Here is a 19671-nt window from a genome sequence, read left to right as displayed (position 1 = left end):
CATAATAGGAGTTCCAAGGAATTCCTTATAGGTTTATAAATACACTTAACCAGTGTGTTTCACAAGACCTCCTCATGTGAACACAACTCTCCTTCCTTTTTTATTTTTTAGAGACATTTATTATCCTTTCCTCTTTTCTGCCATCCTCAATTTCCACTGATCTCATTTCTTGTTATTCTGTAACATGGGGTCTTAACTGAAATAATAAAATTTGTAGTTTACCAGGCAGGGTGCCAGATGTTTTATAAACAGCTAATGCTGACAATAACTTTTGAAGGTTAGTGCCACTATTCATGCTGAAGGTGTTACCAACTTGCCAAGGTTACACAGGCAGTAAGTGGCACCTGAGTACTTCCCTGTTGGTTTACCTGGATCGGCAGAGCGGCAGAGAACGTGGGTCTCTTGTTACACACTGTCCTCATTGCCTAGCCCAGTAGTTGGCATATAGTCTTCGCTAAATATGTGTAAAGCCTTCACTGACTTGCCTCCATGCCCCTTCACAACTTTTTCACACTGTGTACACACACACACACTTGATGCTTGCATATCAGCACAGATACAAACTTTTTATTGGTCTTCTTACTGGAGTGTAAGCTCAATGAGGGCTTGAACTTTGTTTTATTAACTACTGGGTTGTTAATACTCAAACAGTAACCAGCACATAGTACAGACTGATTCAGTTAAATAAGCTAATGAACAAAGGAATATGGAACAGCTGACTTATTCTTTGGCCTATTCTCTTAACTGTCCTCCTTCTTGTTGTCTATTTATTTCCATTCCTTTAAAAAATAGCTTCTTTAAAGTGCACTGTATAATTTTGAATACCAATAACAAATAATGTTAAGCTCTTAAAGGGCAGGGACTGTCTCTGCCTTTTAAACTTTGTTTGCATTAAGCTTCCTGTTGCAGTTGGTGTGTTGTTCTGTGAGAAGGCATTCTGAATAATTGTCCCTGACTAATAAATGAATCTGTCTGTTGGTATCCTAGCAACCACAGTTGAATCTTTTTGTCTTAGTGAAAGATGTTAATGACCTTTACCCTCAGGCCCTTCTCCACTTGAGTCAAAAGTAATGGTCAGAAACAGACCTTTTAAAACTAAAGCAATTTTTTGCTATCAAGCAAAATGCTAGAGAAAAGAACCTACTGACTTAATTTTCATTGCTCCTTAACAAAAATAGAATTTAGATAACTAAATTATTCTGTAAAAAATGGAATCATTCAGATCATGAAAAACCACTCTTCAGTAGAGGAAAAGAGATGAGTATGTACACATACATTCCAAGTTAAAATGTCACTCCGTGATAGGAAATATTTGTATAATACTCCTAAATGAACGTGCAGTTTACTTGTAAATGAAATTTATAGAGAGCTTTTCTTTTTCTGCAGCAACAATTTAAAACAAACTTTAGCCCAGTAGTTGATTTCATCAGTGGAGTTTTGTCTGTTGGGGCTAGAAATATTTGAGATAAATTTTTAGGAAATTCCTATATTAAGTCACCATACTTAAAAAATTATGTTCCTGCATTTTTGTGTGTGGAGATATTTTTCTTTTTGGGTTGAATTGAAAAGGTACATTTCAAGTTATATTTATATATTAATAAAATTTCTAACTATGTCTTTTTCCAGTACATAAGGACATGTAACCATTATCATGTGATATTTTATATGGTTTACATGAGTTAAAACAGACTTGGAAAGGAATTAAGTAAATGCTGATAATTGTGTACTGTTACGCTTTTGAAAAGTTTTGAATCATAGACCATGAAATTAAATGTTAGTTGACTGATACATGTTCATGTTGTATTTAATAAGCTGATTAAAACACCATTACAGCACCTTTATATCTACAATCTTAATTCTTTGCTTCCTGCTAGTTAACTGTGGAAATAGTTAATTTTCCTTCCAAGGAAAAAAGTGTGTAGAGAGAAGATAAGGTATACTAAATGAAAAATTGGACAGCATATTGCTAGTCAAGCAATTTGTAAAATGAACATTAGAAAATAATCTCCCCATGTGGTGTGACTCCAAAACAGAAGGAAGATCTGGGCCCAAGAGTTGCATTGGAAAATAATTTTCTTTCATGAGTTTTCAGTTCTTTTGCAGAATTTTTGACTCAAGAGTGTTTAGGATTTTCAGCCTTTTTTTTTTGAAAATTAAGAGAACGATTTTTGCATTTTGTATTATATGATAATTTGAAATGAGTTTGCTTATGTATCCTTATTCTTAAATAGTCAGTGGAAAAGAGAAATGTGAGGACGTCACAGGGGGAATGTTATTTCCCAGCTCTTCTGTTCAAATACTTTTAAGCACAGTCCGGAGAGAACATTTCTGGTTCTCCATGGGTGAGTGAACGTCCATGCAGGCGAAAGGCCGAGGGGACAGAGCTCAGGCTGCTGGAGGAGACCGCCAGGTGGAAGGAGGCGGTCGGGAGAAGGCGAGCTTTGTGGCAACAGTGGGGACTGCATATGTTTTTCTGTTTAGTTATTGTGGGGTAAAGTGAGTTCTTTGATTTTGGCTACTGTACAGGAAATTTGTGTTTCTGGAGCTAAGACACTGTGACCTTCATTGCCTGTGTGGCCTCAGGGAGTGTTGGGTGTGCGTTATTTAGTGTAACCTGTCCTGCAACCCTGAAAAGTGGTAAATTCAAATCCCATTTACCAGGAGAGGACAGTGGGGCTAGAGTAAGTGTAGTTGTTTTTTCAAAGTTAAACAGTTATAAAAGTGGCCGAGGATGGTGAATTGGAGCTCAGATTTGCCTGATGCTAAGCCTCATATATTTTCCATTTACTATACTGTCTCTTAGGATACTTTGTTTAGTTCAAATGACGCTGGTATTTCTTTTCTTCTTGCTTTATGGGCATTGGCTAATTTAGCACATTTATCTGAACTTTGGCTTGTTAATAGAGTTGCCAGATTTAGCTGGGGAAAAAAGAAAACAACAACAGGCTGCTCATTTACATTTTAACTTCCTATAAACAATGTATAATTTTTTACATGTGCTGCAAATATCATATGGTACACACTTACACTAAACATTTATTATTTATCTGAAGCTCAAATTTAACCTGTCATCCTGTATTTTATCTGGCACTCTTAAATGTTAAGAAATTTTGGCACTTGTTTTTAAGAGATCTCTAGAATTGGTATATTGATATTCCTTTTTAGAGGGAAATAAGTCTGATTGGGCTCTCACTGGACTGTATTCCTTAGGAGCACAAATGTCAGGTAGCGCCTGAAATGTAGGTAATTATTAAACATCTTGCAGTTACCCTATTTTGGTTACTTTTGCCTGTCTTCAATCCTGGGTGCTTCAGAGCTCACCACTGTGCTGGCTATACAATTAAGTGCTGGTGCATGGAGACTTACCATGTTCCAGGCACTCTTCTAGGTGTGTGTGTGTGTGTGTGTGTGTGTGTGAAAGCCGTGTCTGACTCTTGTGACCCCATGCGCTGTAGCCCTCTAGGCTCCTCTTTCCATGGGATTCTCCAGGCAAGTCTACTGGAGTGGGTTGCCATTTCCCGCTCCGGGAATCTTCCCTGACCCAGGGATGAACCCACATCTCCTGCACTGCAGGCAGATGCTTTACTGTCTGAGCCATGTTTTGAATCCATCCATCCTGTCAGCGACTTTATGATAAAAATCGTGTTTTCACCCTCATTTCACAGATGAAAAAACAAAACAAACTGAGACAGAACAGAGGATGAGTGCTGTGTCTGTGGCAGGGCTGGGTGTGAACCCGAGTCATCTGGGTCTGGAATCAGAATCCATAACTACTTTTAATATTGCCTCTTGCAGGTAATGCTTATAAAACCACACAAAGAGCTTCTAGGAAGAATGTCTTTAAGTTTTTCTAAGCCAAATGTCATCTACTTTAGTATTAATCGTATAAAACATCTTAGTGACCGTTGCTAAAGTAGACACCTCACTACACTGTACGCTATCCTTTCTTTTCTTCTGTCCTTATTGAAACAGATGGCTTAGTCCTTAAATACTGCATTAGTACATGAAATGGTGAGTGGTTTTTCTCATTGCTATATATTGTACAATTGGAAAGTGATTGAGAAGCAGTATTTTCCAGATTTTAAATGATTTCTTCTAGAAACTTTGATAATTTGCCCAGTATTGGCTTGCTCATAAGGCTAAGTTAGTAGACTCCTCACATATCCTAAGAGTAATGCCCCCAAAGGAATATGCGTGTCTCTCATAGATACTTTTCATTATTTCAACTGACCAAACTTTGTTTGGACACGACTTACTAGTCTGGAAGTATCCTCATTTGGTTCAGATAAATACTCAGGGATGAAATTCTTAACACGGGAGGGAAGTAACACAGGGAAGCACAGATTTAGACAATATTTTGGAGGGTGACCTCACAATTGCAGGTGTCAGGTATCAAGGTATGCAGGTCTTTTAAAGGGAATTTAGAAAAGCAATATAGAAAGAGGTCACATTTGGTCATTATACAGCTGCAGTGTGAACCAAATCCAGCTGTCCTGATCGAAATGCAAATGGATTCTTGTGGTGCTGGGTAGAATTTCCAGTGACAATATCTTACATAGGTTAAAAAAAAATGCTGTATCTCAAACAAGTTAATGGAAGTGAAGCTGATATGTTTTAAAAACTATTAGATGATACTGAATCACCTGGCAAAAAGGTTGGGTTCTTTTGGATATCTGAGTTCAAAAGCATTTAGAGGAATCAGCAGGTTTCTGAGTTTTCAAAGACTCATCTTCATTTTTGACTCTGCTTCTACTCTCTGCTGAAAATTTACTCAATTCCCTTCACTGTGCCTTCTTGGCCTCTATTTCCCTGTATTTGTTTCCACTGAGATCCATCACCATATTTAGCAGAATAATTGCAGTGGCCTCATGTCTTGTTTTTCTCCTATTTTTACCTTGTTCAGTTCAGTTCATTTGCTCAGTCATGTCTGACTCTTTGCGACCCCATGAATTGCAGCACGCCAGGCCTCCCTGTCCATTACCAACTCCCAGAGTTCACCCAAACTCTTGTGCATCGAGTCGGTGATACCATCCAGCCATCTCATACTCTGTTGTCCCCTTCTCTTGCCCCCAATCCCTCCCAGCATCAGGGTCTTTTCCAGTGAGTCAGCTCTTCACATGAGGTGGCCAAAGTATTGGAGTTTCAGCCTCAACATCAGTCCTTCCAATGAACATCCAGGACTGGTCTCATTTAGGATAGACTGGTTGGATCTCCTTGCAGTCCAAGGGACTCTCAAGAGTCCTCTCCAGCACCACAGTTCAAAAGCATCAATTCTTCAGCGCTCAGCTTTCTTCACAGTCCAACTCTCACATCCATACATGACCACTGGAAAAACCATAGCCTTGACTAGACGGACCTTTGTTGGCAAAGTAATGGCTCTGCTTTTCAATATGCTATCTAGGTTGGTCATAACTTTCTTTCCAAGGTGTAGGCGTCTTTTAATTTCATGGCTGCAGTCACCATCTGCAGTGATTTTGGAGCCCAGAAAAATAAAGTCAGCTACTGTTTCCACTGTTTCTCCATCTATTTCCCATGAAGTGATGGGACCAGATGCCATGATCTTCGTTTTCTGAATGTTGAGTTTTAAGCCAACTTTTTCACTCTCCTCTTTCACCTTCATCAAGAGGCTCTTTAGTTCTTCTTCACTTTCTGCAATAAGGGTGGTATCATCTGCATATCTGAGGTTATTGATATTTCTCCCGGCAATCTTGATTCCAGCTTGTGCTTTTTTCCAGCCCAGCGTTTCTCATGATGTACTCTGCATAGAAGTTAAATAAGCAGGGTGACAATATACAGCCTTGATGTACTCCTTTTCCTGTTTGGAACCAGTCTATTGTTCCATGTCCAGTTCTAACTATTGCTTCCTGACCTGCATATAGGTTTCTCAAGAGGCCGGTCAGGTGGTCTGGTATTTCCATCTCTTTCAGAATTTTCCACAGTTTATTGTGATCCACACAGTCAAAGGCTTTGGCATAGTCAGCAAAGCAGAAATAGATGTTTTTCCGGAACTCTGTTGCTTTTTTGATGATCCAGTGGATGTTGGCAATTTGATCTCTGCCTTTTCTAAAACCAGCTTGAACATCTGGAAGTTCACGGTTCACGTATTGCTGAAGCCTGGCTTGGAGAATTTTGAGCATGACTTTACTAGCGTGTGAGATGAGTGCAATTGTGCGGTAGTTTGAGCATTCTTTGGCATTGCCTTTCTTTGGGACTGGAATGAAAACTGACCCTTTCCAGTCCTGTGGCCACTGCTGCGTTTTCCAAATTTGCTGGCATATTGAATGTAGCACTTTCACAGCATCATCTTTCAGGATTTGAAACAGCTCATCTGGGATTCCATCACCTCCACTAGCTTTGTTCATCGTGATGCTTCCTAAGGCCCACTTGACTTCACATTCCAGGATGTCTGGCTCTAGGTCAGGGATCACACCATCGTGATTATCTGGGTCGTGAAGATCTTTTTTGTACAGTTCTTCTGTGTATTCTTGCCATCTCTTCTTAATATCTTCTGCTACTGTAAGGTCCATACCATTTCTGTCCTTTATCGAGCCCATCTTTGCATGAAATGTTCCCTTGGTATCTCTAATTTTCTTGAACAGATCTCTAGTCTTTCCCAATCTGTTGTTTTCCTCTATTTCTTTGCATTGATCACTGAGGAAGGCTTTCTTATCTCTTCTTGCTATTCTCTGGAGCTCTGCATTCAGATGCTTATATCTTTCCTTTTCTCCCTTGCTTTTTGCTTCTCTTCTTTTCACAGCTATTTGTAAGGCCTCCCCAGACAGCCATTTTGCTTTTTTGCATTTCTTTTCCATGGGGATGGTCTTGATCCCTGTCTCCTGTACAATGTCACGAACCTCCGTCCATAGTTCATCAGGTACTCTGTCTATCAGATCTAGGCCCTTAAATCTATTTCTCACTTCCACTGTATACTCATAAGGGATTTGATTTAGGTCATACCTGAATGGTCTAATGATTTTCCCTACTTTCTTCAATTTCAGTCTGAATTTGGCAATAAGGAGTTCATGATCTGAACCACGGTCAGCTCCCGGTCTTGTTTTTGCTGACTGTATAGAGTTCTCCCCTCCAGTACTCTTGCCTGGAAAATCCCATGGACAGAGGAGCCTGGTAGGCTGCAGTCCATGGGGTCGCTAAGAGTCGGACATGACTGAGCAACTTCACTTTCACTTCTCACTTTCATGCAGTGGAGGAGGAAATGGCAACCCACTCCAGTGTTCTTGCCTGGAGAATCCCAGGGATGGGGGAGCCTGGTGGGCTGCCATCTATGGGGTTGCACAGAGTCGGACACTACTGAAGTGACTTAGCATACAATAGCATAGAGTTCTCCATCTTTGGCTGCAAAGAATATAATCAATCTGATTTTGGTGTTGACCATCTGGTGATGTCCATGTGTGGAGTCTTCTCTTGTGTTGTTGGAAGAGGGTGTTTGCTGTGACCAGTGCGTTCTCTTGGCAACACTCTATTAGCCTTTGCCCTGCTTCATCCTATACTCCAAGGCCAAATTTGCCTGTTAATCCAGGTGTTTCTTGACTTCCTACTTTTGCATTCCAGCCCCCTATAAGGAAAAGGACATCTTTTTTGGGTGTTAGTTCTAAAAGGTCTTGTAGGTCTTCATAGAACCTTCAACTTCAGCTTCTTCAGCATTACTGGTTGGGGCATAAGCTTGGATCACTGTGATATTAAATGGTTTGCCTTGGAAATGAACGGAGATCATTCTGTTGTTTTTGAGATTGCATTCGAGTACTGTACTTCAGACTGCATTTCTTTTGTTGACCATGATGGCTACTCCATTTCTTCTAAGGGATTGCTGTCCATAGTAGTAGATATAATGGTCATCTGAGTTATATTCACCCATTCCCGTCCATTTTAGTTCGCTGATTCCTAGAATATCGTCGTTCACTCTTGCCATCTCCTGTTTGACCACTTCCAATTTGCTTTGATTAAATGCCTAAGATTCCAGGTTCCTATGCAATATTGTTCTTTACACCATCGAACTTTGCTTCTATCACCAGTCACATCCACAACTGGGTATTGTTTTTGCTTTGGCTCCATCCCTTCATTCTTTATGGAGTTATTTCTCCACTGATCTCCAGTAGCATATTGGGCACGTACTGACCTGGGGAGTTCCTCTTTCAGTATCCTATTATTTTGCCTTTTCATACTGTTCGTGGGGTTCTCAAAGCAAGAACACTGAAGTGGTTTGCCATTCCCTTCTCCAGTGGACCACATTCTGTCAGACCTTTCCACCATGACCCGCCCGTCTTGGGTGGTCCCACAGGGCATAGCTTAGTTTCATTGAGTTGGACAAGGCTTTGGTTCATGTGATCAGATTGGCTAGTGTTCTGTGAGTATGGTTTCAATGTGTCTGCCCTCTGATGCCCTCTCGCAACACCTACCGTCTTACTTGGGTTTCTCTTACCTTGATTGCGGGGTGTCTCTTTACGGCTGCTCCAGCAAAATGCAGCCTGTGCTCCTTACCTTGGACGAGGTCGCCCTTCCTGACCTTGAACGTGGAGTAGCTCCTTTCGATCCTCCTGCACCCATGCAGCTGCAGCTCCTTGGACGTGGGGTTGCTCCTCTTGGCCTCCGCCCCTGACCTCGGATGTGGCGTAGCTCGTCTCGGGGGCTGCCCCAGACCTTGGTCCTGGGGTAGCTCCTCTTGGCTGCACTTCTGCGCAGTCCGTCACAGCCAGCGTGCTTCTACACGGTCCGTTTTACCTTTTAGTTTATTCTTTACCTGGTGGCTCAGATGGTAAAGCGTCTGTCTGCAATGCAGGAGACCCGGGTTCGATCCCTGGGTTGGGAAGATCCCCTGGAGAAGGAAATGGCAGCCCACTCCAGTATTCTTGCCTGGAAAATCCCATGGACGGCAGAGCCTGGTAGCCTACTGTCCATGGGGTCGCAAAGAGTCCGACACGACTGAGTGACTTCACTTTCTTTCACTTTACACTCACAGTACAGATAGTTTTGAAAACCCAGCTCAGAAAACCTTAACTTACTTCCTTCTAAGTTTTTGGTGAGAAGCAAGGATGGTTTAGATTTTCAGTGATCTGATCTCACTTCTGTTTATTCAGTATCTTACTATATTCCCACTGTGTAAGGTGCAGTGAGGCCATACCCAACTGCCTTCTGCTCCCTGAAATTGATACATCATTTCCTGGCTTAATGTCTTTTCCGGCTCCTCTTGCCTCTGTTTGAAGCTTCCCCCTTTTCTCTCTAACCAAATGACATCTAATCTAAGAATCTCTCTTCCATTCTTCTAATAGGAACTTACATTTCTTTATTCTCACAGCATTTTGTTTATATTTTCACTGTAAAATGTTTTCATTGAACTTAGCTTTATTGCTTTGTCATTATTAGATGCTTGGATTGTGTTTGAATGAATAAACCAGAACAGAAAGTTAATTAAAACTCTTTCACAGTTTATCAGGGGGAAAAGTAAGGTTATTTTATACTAGAAATATTGGAATTAAAATTAATCAGCATGTGAGTTATGGTAACATCAGTTAAAGTTGTTTGTAACCCCTTAAGTGTAGGATTGGACGTTGCAGTTGAACATTGAAAGGTTTGACAAGTGATGTAAGAAACTTGTTGATCATTTATTAATATAGAATAACTTAATTACTAAAATAAAGGAGCTTTCTTTTTTAATGAACTCTACTTATATTTTTCAATTTGAAAATATGTTAAAATGGAAATTACTTGAAGCATGTTGGATTTTTTTCAGTGTTTATTATCTGGATATATCGCAGAATCTTTTTATGTTTTCTTAACAGTTGGTACCTATATGAGTGGAATTAATGTACTCATTAAAAAGTCATTATTGTAGCAATTAAAACCTTAACAGTGTAACAATGATTTGAGGGGCATGCCTTCTTCCGGATGTGTGTGTGTTTTAAATCATCTTAGGGCTGACAGAGCCTTTATAAATATAAAATAGAAACTTAGAGATATTGTTCAAAGATTATTGGGTTAGTATCAGGACTGTGAACATAATAGAGCTAAAAGTATGTGGTGTCTTTGACCTTTGGTTTCATTTTCAGTTGAAGTAGTAAATTTGCATTTTTTACTCCACATGCATATTTTTTCCAGTCCTTTTAGCCATACAGTTCATTCATCTATCAAGTACTTACTGACCTTTTGCTGTTGTGGACTGTACCAGGTGCTAGAGTCATGAGAATTGACTTGTTTGAAGTTCAGCTTGCACTGTTTATCTAGGCTCACTTCTAAAACTTGCATGACCTGGGGCAAAAGTACATGGAGGCCTTCAAACACTATGTGTAAACATTTAAACGTTATAAATCAAACTAATACATTGCTAAATAAAATAGATCTTTTCCTGTTGCCTTAGGATATAATAGCTCAGTGATCTGGAAGGCCAGGTGAGGATTTAGAGTGCCTGGGCTGCACTTCCGCATTGGCTGTGCTGCTGTGGGGAGCGTTAGCCTCTGGGCAGCCCGGCCCTGCCTGAACCCAGGAGGATTCTTCTGGCAGACACCCCAGCCCTCTTCCCACACCCCTGCAAACTGCACCTCCTGGCTACTGCCAGGCTATTGGCCACCTGCAAGTTCATCTGTCCTGGCAGGGGTGGCCTAGCAGAGGCCCTGGGAGGCTCAAGAAGCTGGCTGTGGGATGATCAGACGCGGATATCCAAGCCCTGGGGACTGAGAAGGGCACCACACAGCCAGTGGGTGGGCATGGCCTTTGCCTGGTGGGTTTGTCTTGTGGAAAGGGTGGGCTCAGAGGAGGAGCAGGGAGACCCCTGGGGTCCAGTGCGCAGGGCAGGCGCTCCTGCCCAGGCCCCTGGGTGGTCCTGTATGTGCCCTCTACCAGACAGACGAAGCGCTCCTCAGACCTCAGATCCCACAAAGCCTACAGACTTTAAGCTAGATCACAAGTCCACAATTTAAAAAATAAATTGTGTTTTGTTAGTGAACAGTTATTAGGTGTGTATTTATTTATGATTAAGAATAAGCAATAGTTTTCAACTGTGTTATTTTTATATTTTAGAAATTAAAAATTTTTCTGATAAAATAGTGATAATGACTTTAGAATTATGGCTGAATAAAACTTCTAATTGTGTACTCTTTGTTTTTAACATTTCCCCACTTATTTAAAATAGTGATTAGCTGTTTTATGGGTGATGGTGTTGTTAGAATGTAAAAGGATAAATTGAAAGGTATTCTTAATGCTGTTCTAGCCCTGTTTCAATTTCTAAGTATATTCAAGGGAAAGAAAAAGGCTGTGAATTGACCATTTAAGTAAATCAGTTTGCATCTGAATGTCCCAAGATTATTAAATCTCGACATAGGAATGTAATTTTATATTACAAAAATTTATCCCATACAAGTTTTTTAAAATGCTATCTTTGTGATTGGTCTCATGTTAATATACAGTTGGAGTTTTACAGTAATTTAGAGAAGAAAGAGTCAATTCAGTGTAAAAGGGAATACTTGATTACTCTATTGTATAAGAGCAATAAAAGCTAATTTACTGTTATATTACGCAGTATTGAAAACTGCAAGAGGCTATCTTTCTGTTCATTCTACATTAATTGTGCTGCATTGTAGTGGTATTCATATCTATTATAGATGAGTTTTATGGAAGCCTTTTAAGTTGACATCTCTGAGCTTGTCTTCTAGCTCTCGTAAATATCTTTGACATATTGTCTGCATGATTGTTGAAGGGCGAATGAAGTGTTGAAGGCAAAATGGATTAATCAGTCACTGTGATTCCTCTATGAACACTCCCCTGATAAACTATTCTTTGAAATGGCCTGAGTTCATCACAAAGTATAACTTATGAAAATAAGTAGTCGTATTTTAAAAAAGCCTTTAACTTATTAAACGTCATAAAGACTATTTCTTCTAAATTTGCCTCTTATGCTTGTATTTTATTATGAAATTAATTTCAGAGTCATTTCACTGCTGGTAGTTCTTTTTTTTAATTGAGTTTATAAGTCAAATAATTCGGATTAATTTTGACTTGTGTTAAAATTTAGGTAGAAAGTGGTGTCTTTGTTGTTCAGTCGCTCAGTCATGTCTGACTCCTTGCAACCCCATGGACTGCAGCATGCCAGGCTTCCCTGTCCTTCATCATCTCCCAGAGTTTGCTCAAATTCATGTCCTTTGAGTTGATGATAAAACCCAACTATCTCATCCTTTGTCGTCCCCTTCTCCTCCTGCCTTCAGTCTTTCCCAGCATCAATGTCTTTTCCAATGAGTTGGCTGTTTGCATCAGGTGGCCAAAGTATTGGAGCTGCAGCTTCAGCATCTGTCCTTCCAATGACTATTCGGGGTTGTTTCCTTTAGAATTGACTGGTTTGATCTCCTTGCAGTCCAAGGGACTCTCAAGGGTCTTCTGGAGTCTTAACCACTGGACCACCAGGGAAATTCCTTTTGGGCTCCACTGTTAATTTTACCACATTTACAGTGACTTCCTCTGCTAAAGTCTTGAACCCCTGAAATTATCCATGAAGACTGGAGTCAATACGTTCCAAAATCCTGTTGCATTGATATTTTGACCTCTTCCCATGAATTGCAGATGTTAATAATGGCATCTAAAATGGTCAGTTTTTTCCAGAAGTTTTTCAGTTGACTTGGCTCTGACCCATCAGAGAAATCACCATCTATGACAGCTGTATGGTCTTATGAAAGGTATTTCTTAAAGCATAAGACTTGAAAGTCAAAATTAGTACTTGATCCATGAGCTGCCGAATGGATGTTGTATGAGTGGGCATGAAACCAATGTGAATGTTGTTGTGTATCTTCATCAGAGATCCTGCGTGACCAGCTGACCATTGTTAATAAGCAGGACTGTTTTGAAAGGAATCTTATTTTCTGAGTAGAAGATTTCAGTAATGGGCTTAAAATATTCAGTACATCCTATGGTAAACATACCTGCTGTTATCTAAGCTTGCTCTTCCATTTATAGAGCACAGACAGAATAGATTTGCATAATTCTTAAGGGCCCTTGAGGTTTTGGAATGGTAAATGAGCACTGGCTTTAACTTCAAGTCACCAGCTACATTATCCCCTAACAAGTCAGTCAGCCTGTCCTGTGGGGCTTTGCAGCCAGGCATTGATTTCTCTTTTCTAGCTAACAAAGTCTGAGATAGCATCTCCTCCAAAGAATGCTCTTTCATCTACATTGCAAATGTCTTGTTTAATGTAGCCACCTTTGTTCATGATCTTAGCTAGATTTTTCTGGATAACTTGCTGCAGCTTCTACATTAGCACTTGCTGTTTCCCTTGCTGTTGCACTTGAATGTTACGGAGATGGCTTCTTTCTTTGAACCTCATGAACCAGCCTCTACTAGCTTCAGACTTTTCTTCTTTATCTTCCTCAACTCCTTCAGCCATCATAGAACTGGAGAGAGTTAGGCCTTGGTCTAGGTTTGGCTTTTACTTAAGAGAATGTGTTACTGGTTTGATCTTCTATCCAGAGCACCAAAACTCTCCATATCAGCAATAGGGCTGCTTAGCTTTTTATCGTTCATGTGTTCATTGGAGTAGCAGTTTTCATTTCCTTTAAGAACTTATCCATTGCGTTCATCGCGTGGCTATTTCAGGGCAATTCATCTAGCTTTTGGCCATCTTGGCTTTCAACAAACCTTCTTTACTAAGGTTAATCATTTCTAGCTTCTGATTAAAAGTGAGGGATATGGGACTCTTCCTTTCACTTGAACATTAAGAGGTCATTGTAGGGCTATTCACTGGTCTACTTTTGATTTTATTTTGTCTCAGGGAATAGGGAGGCTGGAGGAGGGGGGCGATGAAGAACGGCCTTTAGAGCAGTCAGAACACTCAGTTCACCGTCTTACACGGGCGTGGCTCGTGGAGCCCGGAGCAGTTGCAGGTGTAGCGTCAAGATCGCTGCTTACAGTTCATGGTGACAAATATGATCACAGTTAAAAATTTTAGAATAGAATTACTGAAATGTGACAGACACATAAAGTGAGCAAATGCTGTTGGAATGATGGCCCTGATCTCTTTGTTTGACAGAGGGTTGCCACAAACCTTCTATTTATAAAAAATGCAACATCTGTGAAGCCAAATAAAGCAAAGCGCAATAAAGCAAGTTATGCCTGTACTGGATTAGGCTCCATTCTCATGACATCATTTTATCTTCATCATCTCTTTGGAGACAAGGGAAGTTGCTCAGTCATGTGCGACTCTTTGCAGTCCCATGGACTGTAGCCTACCGGGCTCCTCCGTCCATGGAATTTTCCTGTCAAGAGTACTAGACTGGGTTGCCATTTCCTTCTCCAGGAAATCTTCCTGACCTGGGGATCGAACCAAGGTCTCCTGCATTGCAGGCAGACGCTTTACCTTCTGAGCCACCAGGGAAGCCTGTCTTTGGCAACATTATGTCCAAATACAGTCATATTCTGAAGTTACTCGCTGTTAGGACTTCAACGTATGCATTTCAAGAGGACAAATCCAGCCTATTAAAGGGACATAGAATGAGTTCTATGCTAACGTATTGGGTAACCAATATGTTTAAGATGTGGAGCCGTTTATTTAATTTGTAAATAAATTGTATACTTTTCAAAATTGGAAATTAGGAATATCTTTTATTTCTCCTTTGACCTGGTTTGATTGTAGAGATGTGAAAAGGGTAGTTAAAGGCTGATGATTATTATAATAACAACGGCAGCTGCAGCCATGTCATCAAGTGCTGTAGTGTGTCCTGAGCTTGGGTAGTTAAAGGCTGCTGCTGCTGCTGCTAAGTCGCTTCAGTCGCGTCCAACTCTGTGCGACCCCATAGACGGCAGCCCACCAGGCTGTCCGGTCCCTGGGATTCTCCAGGCAAGAACACTGGAGTGCGTTGCCATTTCCTTCTCCAGTGCATGAAAGTGAAAAGTGAACGTGACGTCGCTCAGTCGTGTCTGCCTCTTAGCCACCCCATGGACCGCAGCCCACCGGGCTCCCCGTCCCTGGGATTCTGCAGGCAAGAGCGCTGGAGTTAGAGGCTGATGACGCTTGTAGCCGCCGCCGAGCCGCCGAGCGCTGTAGCTGGGGCATGGAAAGGCTGAAGTACTCAGGTAGTGCTCTGTGGTGACACCCAGCTTAAAAGTGTCCCACGTCAAGAAAGTTCTTTAACGAATATTTTAAACTATATCCTATCTGGCGCATAGCTCCAATACCCATCACTTTGTGGGTGCTCAATAAATAATTGTAGAATGAACAGATTTCAGTTAAAGCCAAAGGGAGAAATGCAGTCCTAGTGGCAGTGCCCATTAGAATCTCATGTTTGCATTGTCAAGAGTATATTGCCTGCTCAGCCCTTGCACGTTTTTGTTATTTGTCAGCAAATATAGTATGCATTGACTATCACTTAATTGTAGACAGACAAAAGAAATAGCTCATGGGACCCTTTGTATTTTAGACCTCCCACATGTTTGAGACTTGGAAACAATAGAACAGCAGTTTTGCCTGTCTGTATAGAAACTCCCCTTCCTGTAAGATGTCACAGATAAGAGGTGATTCTCACCGAGGACATTTTATCTCCCACCAGTAGGTGGGATTGACGGCTGTGTGTGTTTTGCCTCAGCTTCTTGTCGTGTTGCTTTATTACTTGGCTGGATGGGGCTGCATTTGGAACTATAGATCTTGTTAAAAATGTTTCTTAATAGTCAAATTGTAAATGTCTTTAGATAAAATTTCCAGGATATTTGAGAAGTCGTAGGAAAAGGCAAAGAACTGAGTTGTCGCAGTTCTTTTTTGAAAACAACTTTATATGGATGTGTATACATTTGTTGTTTGATTATTGTCAATTTGTTCTTCAAAAAAAGTAGAATAATGAGCAGCTTTTTGGGAACTCATGGCCATTTTTGGCAGAATTCTTCTTGTTAGTATTCATAATATTTCTGTAATTACCTTATTGCTCTGTCTCTAGGCTTTTGATACACTTTGTACTTGTGATTTTCTTTTTCTTAGTTTTGGGTACTTAATGAAGAAGAAATTTTAGATGTGCTATGAGAGAATAAACGGACTTCACTGGTGGCTCAGTGGTCAAGAATCTGCCTGCAATGCAGGAGACCAGAGTTCAAGCCCTGGGTTGGGAAGGTCCCCTGGAGGAGAGCATGGCAGCCCACGCCAGTGTTCTTGCCTGGAGAATCGCACGGACAGTGGAGCCTGGTGGGCTGCAGTCCCTGGGTCACAAAGTTGGACGGGCCTGAGCAACTGAGCAGCAGCAGCAGAGAGAATAAAATTTTGATTCTGTATTAAAAGAGTATTACGTCCAACTTGCTAATGTTGTTTGGGTTTTTTTAATTAAAAAAAAATTCCTTAAATTAGAGATAAATTATAAGTAGTTGAATTAGATACTGTAATTGTTAAGTATGAATAAATGTTTTTCAGCTTTCTCATTTTTCTTATTGATATCTGAATTTGTACAGTTTTCAGAGTCTTTTTATCATTTCAGTATTAGTGGCTTTTTGAGTCTCATGTCCATTCAGTGGAATTTCATTAACTGAAAATATTTGCTAAATTTTTAGTTGTCTTTGTATGAATGAAACCCCTAAGGTTATACAAAATGCAATTGAGTGTGACTGAGTTTACATCAGACCTTTGTGATATATTTGTGTCTTAATTTAGGTTGGTTGAAGACCTTTGATGACTACTTTAGAGAGAAGACTCAGTATATTTTTAATAATATGGTTGTCAAGTTGAAAGAAGACCCACGGAGAAAATTTATATGGTCTGAGATCTCTTACCTTTCAAAGTGGTGGGAAGCTATAGATGTTCAGAAGAAGGATGCTGTTAAAAGGTTTGTTGTTTAAAACTATTGCTTTTTGAAATTAGGTAATATTAAATACATTAATTTTGCAGTGAAACATGTGTTGACTTTTCAGAAGGTGAAAACTCTTAGCTTTATAAATGAAACTTAAAATATTTCTCCATATCCTTTTATTACCTTGATTCTGGTTCATTTCTGAAAAAGTGACCTGAAACTTCTCCATTGAAATTCTTATGTTCCAGCTTTGTCCTTGCGATGGAATTACTACGTCAAAGGGGCTTAATGTTTTAAAGATTTTTTTGAAGCATATAAATCAAAGTGATCCCTGTAAAGGTGGTTTCAGTGTGTTCTTCATTTAGAAATGTACCAATTTCTCTGCATATTAGCAGATGAAATTCTCTGCATATTTGCAATGTAATTTTTTTTCTAAAACATCAATTTAAGTATTGGAAAATTTGCTTAGTGATAAAATTTTGATTAGTGATAGTGTTACATGTTTTCTCATGTATGCAGGCAGAACTTTCTGTGAACTGCTTGATCCTGTACTTTGCTTACTGATTTCTAAGAGTACTTATGCACACATATAAACCCTTATTTTTTATGAACCTTTAAATTTCTTCTTAATTCTTAGTGTTTGACAAATAGACTTCAAAAGTTTTTATGTAGTCTAATGTATTGATCTGTTTTCTTGATATTGGCTTTTCTGTCATACCCGAGTCTTAGCCTAAGAGGAGATCTTTTCCCCCCCTCTTTAGTGTTTTTACTGCTCCCTTTTATAAACCTTCCAGTTTATTCTTTAATGTGGTGTGATGGGGGCTTTTGCTTTGCTGTCTCCCTCCTCCCGCCACCCGCCCTGCTTCCGGGAGTTCAGGGTTTGTCTTAGCATAAACTACTTTTTTTTACTTATTTAGTGTCACATGTGCACCACCTACTGTATCGCTTCCTGTGTTAAGTACCTTACAAACGATAACTGATACTCTTTGCAGTAATCCTGTGCAGTGAGTCCAATGAGTGTCTTGATTGTACCGATGGGGTCACCCAGCGGGACATGCCACACTTACCGTCCAGGCCAGCCTCAGCCCCATAAGCCCTTCCCTTACACATTCATTCTCTCCACTGACTTGAAGTGCCATCTTTATTGTATTTAAATAAGCATTGATTTCTGGGCTTTCTGACCTCTTTCATAGACTTTTCCGTGTAACTGTAATTGTTGCAAGCTTATGAGGTGTTTCATTAACAGTTTAAATCTTCCTTTATTTTTCTTTATTGAAAAGTTCTTTTCATGAGTGACTGCTTAATTTTCCCAGAGAGCTTTGGGATTAATTCTTCCTACTCTATCTCCCAAAAAAGAGGGGGAAGATTTTGAGAGGTATTGACCTAAATGTTTAAAGGTATTTTCGGGAGAATTGGCTTTCCATTATTATCTATCAGACATTTTTTCTTCCCTGACAGCATCCTTAAAATGCTTACAAGAGTGGTTAGAAGATGTCAGAAGTGAGGGCTGTAGGCTCTGAGAGTCCTGCACTCACCAGGAGTAACTGTGGCACCCAGAGGCCGACCCCTCTTCCTCGCTTGCAGCGTGGCCACAGGAGACGGTGGTCAGCACAGTCTTCCGGTCAGTCACGGCAGGCTGGGATTCCAAGACACTACATAAAATGTATTGACTTTTTAAGTTGAAATGTTAGCAGCTGATTTATATTAACATGCACACATACACATCCTTAATTAAAATCAAGCTATCCACTGGTTTGCAACTTTTCAAAAATTAAGAACTGCCCTGTAATGCTCTATGGAATTGGTGCTTGTCAGATATGTAATTGTTTTTTTTTTAACTAAGTTTAAAGACAAATTTTTCTGTCTGTCTAGGTCTTATGTTGCTCCTTGAATATAAATAATGCTTTATAGTTTCTTAAATTATTATTTTATAGTGTTTTACTTAGATTGTGCAGATTTTAAGATTTTATTCCATCTGTAGGTTTTTTTCCTTATTATTTGGTGGGACCTGATTATATTTTTTATCTTGATTAGATTGGCTGAAGCGCTTACTAGTTTTGTTGGTTTTTGTACCCCCACTTGTTTCCTAAAAAACTTTTTGCACTGTACTGATATTTACTCTTGACTTTTCTGTTTTTATTTAATTCCTTCTGCCTGTTTTTTAACTAGTGCTAAATGGGCCAGTTGATTTACTTGAACAAGAAGTATTTCTCTCTCTGTATTTGCCTTTTAACACTGCTGTTAACCAGCATTCACATTTTTATGTGTTATTGTGTTAATATGATATTTTTTCCTAAATTATCTGTAACTGTATTATTGTTTTCTTTTGCCATATATCTAGGTATGTATAACTTATTACTAAATTTTTCATCTATCAATTCAAATACTTTTCATCTTATCTGTTTTGCTCTTACTGATTAGTTTTATTTCATTTCCTTATAATTCAGTTATCTAGTTGTTTCTGGTCTCTCTTTGGCATATGCTTTTTAATTTTTTTGTTATATTTACTGCATTTTATGCGATTTTTTTCAAGGTTTTTTCTTCCCACTTCACATTCAGTTATCGGTCATGTAGAGCCTGTTCTTTTCTGGCTTCAAATGCATGGTTTTAACTATGCTTTTTAATTACCCTTTAGTTCTGGATTCTTTATATTGTTGTTTATGTGTCCAAACATTTTCTCTTCTTTTTTTTAAACCCATCCTATGAGGAATAACGTATCCACACCTGGAATTTGTTTCAAAACAGACAGTGTGACTTCAATCACATCCCTTCCTTTTCTGACTGGTTGCTGCTTCCATCTCATTCACCTGGTTTCCTTTTAGGAAATGGTCTCCAAACACAGAAGTCACATCTTTCATTTTCCTGCCCCAGGTCAGACAGGTCAGCTGTTATCTGAGCTCAGCCAGTCAGTATATT

At 39.7% G+C, this 19671-nt stretch overlaps 1 protein-coding gene across 2 annotated transcripts in view; it reads left to right on the top strand.

Annotated features, from left to right (window-relative positions):
* Window positions 1-19671, top strand: part of MAN2A1 (mannosidase alpha class 2A member 1) — a 208032-nt gene that overhangs the window by 49724 nt on the left and 138637 nt on the right. For both annotated transcript variants that reach the window (XM_044947248.2, XM_025292149.3), the window contains exon 4: window positions 16620-16791. In XM_044947248.2, coding sequence (XP_044803183.2) covers window positions 16620-16791 — 172 coding nt within the window. The remainder of the gene's footprint in view (window positions 1-16619; window positions 16792-19671) is intronic.

This window comes from Bubalus bubalis, chromosome 9 (genome assembly GCF_019923935.1).
Source record: "Bubalus bubalis isolate 160015118507 breed Murrah chromosome 9, NDDB_SH_1, whole genome shotgun sequence".
Lineage (NCBI taxonomy): Eukaryota > Metazoa > Chordata > Mammalia > Artiodactyla > Bovidae > Bubalus > Bubalus bubalis.
Note: the sequence above shows the minus strand (reverse complement) of the source record. Positions and strands in the feature narration are given on the sequence as shown.